Raw genomic sequence first — 5338 nt, 5'->3', positions numbered from 1 at the left:
ATTTAATAAAAAACTGCGAAACAAAAATAGAAAATGAAAATAAAAAAGGACAAGAAAATGAAAATCCAGAAGGAAGAAAAATGGTTCGCAAAGGTTCTAGAACATTTCTGAAACCGGAATGTGGAATCTTCCGAAATTGTCTAGTTGGGTCGGCCCCAATATATGTGCATAGCTATCACAAGGGGATGTGTTTGCTCGCTAATCATCGACCTGTGGAGTAAATAGGATTCCCCGTTAAACATGGTATATCTGACAAGTGGACGATGGTAAAAAAGAAAATTAACATTGGAACAAATGTATGGATTCATAACTCTTCTCCGAGGAATGTTATAACATGTAGCGTGGAACACTTGCTCTCCAAGGTGAGTGATCTCATTGATCTTTCTACCGGACACTAGAATGAAACACGTTTTGACATGTTGACTCAAGGGAAATCGTTTCCATTTTTTTATTGCAACAAGAGATTTTTTTTAAAAAAAAAAGACCCCCGGCCTCTGCTTCCGGACGATGCATGCATACACTTTATTAATTATTCACACAAGACCTTATAAAGTTATACAACAGTAAGACTAAAGCCACCGTCTAGCAACATCTGTCGCTACTCCTATCCAATTAATGTAGGGATGCTGATAGTCTGGGCCTAATACCAAATAGACCTCGCAGTCAAACCTAACATCTAAGACCTGAAGTCCCAATCAGGACGCCTGCCGGGTATGGGGCACCCACCAGTTCGGCGTACTCCTCAACCAGGACGCCTGCCGGGTATGGGGCACCCACCAGTTCGGCGTACTCCTCAACCAGGACGCCTGCCGGGTATGAGGCCGCCGCAGCTACCTGCCACCAATCCGTCTTTAGTGTTGTACTGCTGCATCTACCTTGCCCGGTCTAGCTGCCGTCGACACCACCACGACGCCAGACAACGCCATCATCCTGCGCTCGTCCATCATCACACGTCCACCGACGAGACCCCGCTACTCCATGCTACTGAGACCCGCCATTGTCGACGTGCCAGATGCCACGCCACTCCTCCGACGCGAAACACCACTTGTTGCCACTGGTCCCATCCTCTCCGCCTGCACTTCCTCAATCCGAGCACCCAAATGCCCCAGGCGGCGCCTTCAAGAAGGGTACAACACACAGTGCCGCCGCCGCCCAATCTAAGGAGATTTAGGGTTTTCACCCGGGCATGGGGTCGGGGTGGAGGGCAGGGACCTCGACAACGCCTGCAAGGAGGAGAACGGTGACCCTGGTCATCGCCACCGTCGGGACGAACGAGTCATCCAGAGTTTTCTCCAGTCTGATGTCACCTCTACCAGCCCCCGCGGACGCACCGAGGCCGACGATCGCGATCGTAAGCCACCAAGTGCAGCGGGAGAGAGCCTGCAGTGCGAAGGAGATCCACCGGCGACTCACCGCCTACGCGGTCAAGACGTCGTCCATCCACCCCGCGCGAACATCGCCAGCCGAGGGCGCCGTCGCCATGCCTAACGGGGCTGCCGCCCCTGATCCAGGTTCCTCTACGAAGGCCGGAGTGGCGAGATCCGGCACCGCACAACCACCGCCATCGCCCAAGCCCGCCGTCGACCGATCCCGCTGCCGGGAGCCCACACGCTGCCGGGAGTCTTGCACCCATGGATCTGGGCACCCGTGCACCGCCGTGAGTCCGCCGCCTCCAGGATCCGCCACACCGTCAGGAAGGCCGCACCCGGCGGATTAGGACGCCCGCGCCGCCGCGGATCCGGAAACGAGAGGAGAGACCCTCCGCCACCGCCGTCGCATGCACGGGCTTTGCCCCGCGCCGACCATCGGCAGCGGCGGAGGGGAAAAAGGGCGCTGGAGGGACTAGGCGGCGGCGGCTGAGCCCTCCCGAGTCATCCGCGGGGGAGGCGACACGAGAGGGACATGGGGGAGCAACCAGATGGTGGTCGCCCTGGTGCAGAATGGGTGTTTGTCGGTGCGACCATCATATTACTCCATCAGGGATTAGCAACATGGACGAAAAACCGAGGCATGATGATGGAATGGGCTCGACCTGTGCTCACCCCTTCCATGTTGTGTGGTCTCGGCTAATAGACATACCAAAGTGCCCCGTCCCGCGTCGAACATGTAATCAAGGGCCTGAAGATGCAAAGCACTTCCTTTTAGAGTCAGGAAGCAAGGGTTTGCAAGGTACGGTGATGGGCGATATTGATAATGCGGGTGAAGCTGCCATTGAACAAATTGTCGAATATTCCTGCACACGAGGTGGCGGTAACTAACAGGAAACAATGGGGCTTTACGCTTGGTATATCCGATGAAACGACCCTCGATGATTTCTACTATACGACCCGTGGAATTACTCAAACTCGTTTCAAGCATTGTCCCATAGAAGCTATTTGTTGTTGCCCATGAGTTGCCTAGGTGGCTATGGGCTCGTTTTGTTCTGAGTGATGGAAGATGTACCCCAAAATCTATAGCTCTTCTTCTTAAACATGTACTAACTCTTATCACAAGTTAATGAACAAGGGATTTAATTTTAAAAAAGAGAGAGAACATAGTACTCCCTCTGGTCCTTTTTACTTCGCACATTAGCTTTGTCTGAAGTCAAAGTTTGCTAAGTTTAACCAAATTTATATTAGAAAATATTAACATCTATAACATCTAATAAATATAATATAAAAATATATTCCTAGATGGATCTAATAATAAATATGTTGATATATGAATGTTAATAATTTTTTGTATAAACTTGATCAAAGTTGGATGAGATTGATTTTAGACAAACCTAATATGTAGAGTAAGAAGGACCGAAGGGAGTACTAATAATAATGTACTCCACTACCACCATTAGAACCGGATGATTAGACTGCGGACCAAAGATGCTTCTTCATGGTTGCACGGTCGCCCAGCTTTTAACAATAGCGGTGGCGTCTACTGTTTAACACATCTCGCGAGTACGGGATGTAAATTTCCTCCTCCTTTTCCAGGGTCGCGTGTTGGGAAAAGATGCGGCGTGCTTTAATGATTTGTGTTGACCTTTAAACTAAGCCCTCACCGATCCCGGTAAACGACCCCCATCATCGTGCTTAAGCACAAAAGAAAACCCTTTTTTAACAGCGAATGACCCTTTTGCCCTTCAACAGCTTCAGCCTCACGGCGCAAATCCTCAGAACTTGTACATTTCTTTCTGTTCAGAACTCCTCACTTCCTGTAATTCTACGAGCGCTGCTATACACACGACGGTGTGCAGCCGATGTCTGGACGATGCTACTGATCTGACTGTACATGCATGTCACAAAGAGGAGGCCGACCGCTGGATCAAAGCATCGTCCAATGTTCGGCCAGTGGGTGTCGGCTGCTCAGTAGTTCCGTAATTCTACAACGCTCGCCTTTCCTCTGGCGTACAAAATTAGTACTGTACTACTGTACTTCGGCAAAAAGAAACCTTGGGCTCCAGAATATATTCCTAAGCAAGGGATGTATGATCATTTTTAAGAAAAATTCACGCGTAATCTCTGCATAATCATACTCCATACTATTACAAAACTGTCCGTCAGGAATACAAAACCATGGGCTGTAACATGAAAATAAAGGAGAGTATAGTTTGACAGTACATTAGTAATACATGCCACTAACGATTACAAATTCCCTCCGACAAAAAAAAACAGTTACAAATTCAGATAGATATGTAATAGTCGTACAAAGTTAAGCGGAACAATCCCCAAGGTGTACTTGCACTAGCAAAAAATAAGGTGACGCAAAAAAAAGAAACGTAGAAAAATAAGGAGAAATAATAAACAAATACCTCAAACCTCACATCACTCCTCCCCTCCCCTCCCCCCCGCCAAATTTCGTAAAATTCAAATGGGATATTTTTTTACAGCAACCGTCGGTTGTGATCTCTACTACCGCCGCGTCCCAGGTGAAAAGTAAAGTGGCTTTGGTTCGCTTTCGCAATGTGCCCCCTGGGAGTTTGCGTCGTCACTAGAAGGTCCACTTCCAGATCTTGACTCGGATCCTGACCTGGCACACGCGCGCGACGGTGGTCGCCGCCGGGGGCGAGGTTGTCGCGTCGTCGACGGCCGCGGACGGCTCCGGGGCCTCCACGGCGGCCGGCGCCTTCGACGGCGCCTTGGCGACGGTGAGCTTCACCCCCTTCTTCTTCGCCGGCGCGGGCGCCGCGGCGGGCGCGGCCACCTTGATGCCGTCGCAGTGCACCTGGATGCCGATCTTCTTGGTCTTGAGCCCGCCCACCTTGACGCCGGCCTTGGTCTCCAGGTCGAGGGTGATGGCGAAGGTGCCCGACTTCTTGATGTCGGAGCTGGCGGCGGTGGGGTCGACCCCGAGCGCGGCCGCGGTGACGGTGGCCTTGATGACGGTGATGTTGTTGGCCTCGTGCAGGAACCCCGGCACGGTCGCCTCCCCGAGCGGCACGGCGTTGGCGGCCGTGGCGGCGGTGACGGTGAAGTCGTCGTACAGGTAGACGAGCTTCTTGTTGGGGTTCTTGGCGGTGAGCGTGAAGTCGATGGAGTCGGTGAGCGCGGGCGCCGTGGCGGAGCTGGAGAGGCTGAGCTTGTTGACGCGCGCCACGGAGAGGGTGAAGGCCGGGCGGTGGGGGCGGTAGAGGAGGTAGAAGCCGCCGCCGGCGACGGCGGCGACGAGGGCCAGGAGGAGCACGACGAGCACGGCCCAGAAGAAGCAGCAGCAGCAGCTGAAGCGGCAGGAGGAGCGGCCCCCGCGGCGGCCCTTTGCGGGGCCCTGCGGGCGGTAGATGGGGCGCTGGTACATCTTGGGCGGCCCGCCCGCGCCCGCGCCGTTGGTGGCCGCGGCGGCGGCGGCGGGGGGCTGCGGGTTGGGCTTGCCGTTGGAAGACATTGCCGCGCGCTAGCCGGGGACGAGGTGGCGGCTCTTGGCGCGGCGCGGCGGTAGCTAGGTGCCTGGACTGGGTTTCCGGCCGTGCGCTTGCTGAGCGAGTCCTCGGAGAGAGAGGAGATCTATAGGCCGAGAGGAAGGAAGACGCGGAGGAGAAGGTGAGGTGAGGTAAGGGAAAAGGGACGGGTCACCTTACGGATGGTTCGTCCTCACCAAATCATTTGCTACCGCTGCTGGCTGCTGCTGCTGAGCTAGCTGATGCCTGCTGCTACCTTTCCTTAGCCTTTTTTATTAAGCAAGTCGCCCCCGTAATTCTCGCTCGTGCCAAGTTGGGTTTTCTCCCGGGAAAATCATTTGGATGGCAGTTTAAACTTGTATTTACACACAAAAAATTCAAAAACTTCCATTTCACGTACTACTGTACAAAAGTTTTTAAATGTTTTTAAATGAGCTGCAAACTGAGCCTTGTACTGGCACGAACTGCTGA

General features: G+C 53.1%; 1 protein-coding gene across 1 annotated transcript; it reads right to left on the bottom strand.

Moving 5' to 3' along the window:
- Positions 1-3549: 3549 nt before the first annotated feature.
- LOC119267191 (NDR1/HIN1-like protein 2) lies at positions 3550-5091 on the bottom strand. The gene has a single exon (XM_037548538.1). It carries the CDS (start codon positions 4852-4854, stop codon positions 3964-3966), a length of 891 nt encoding a protein of 296 aa, XP_037404435.1. The 5' UTR covers positions 4855-5091; the 3' UTR covers positions 3550-3963.
- Between the last annotated feature and the right edge of the window lie 247 nt (positions 5092-5338).

Source organism: Triticum dicoccoides, chromosome 3A (genome assembly GCF_002162155.2).
Source record: "Triticum dicoccoides isolate Atlit2015 ecotype Zavitan chromosome 3A, WEW_v2.0, whole genome shotgun sequence".
Classification (NCBI taxonomy): Eukaryota; Viridiplantae; Streptophyta; class Magnoliopsida; order Poales; family Poaceae; genus Triticum; species Triticum dicoccoides.
The sequence above is the reverse complement of the archived record's forward strand: the minus strand, read 5'-3'. Positions and strand labels throughout refer to the sequence as shown.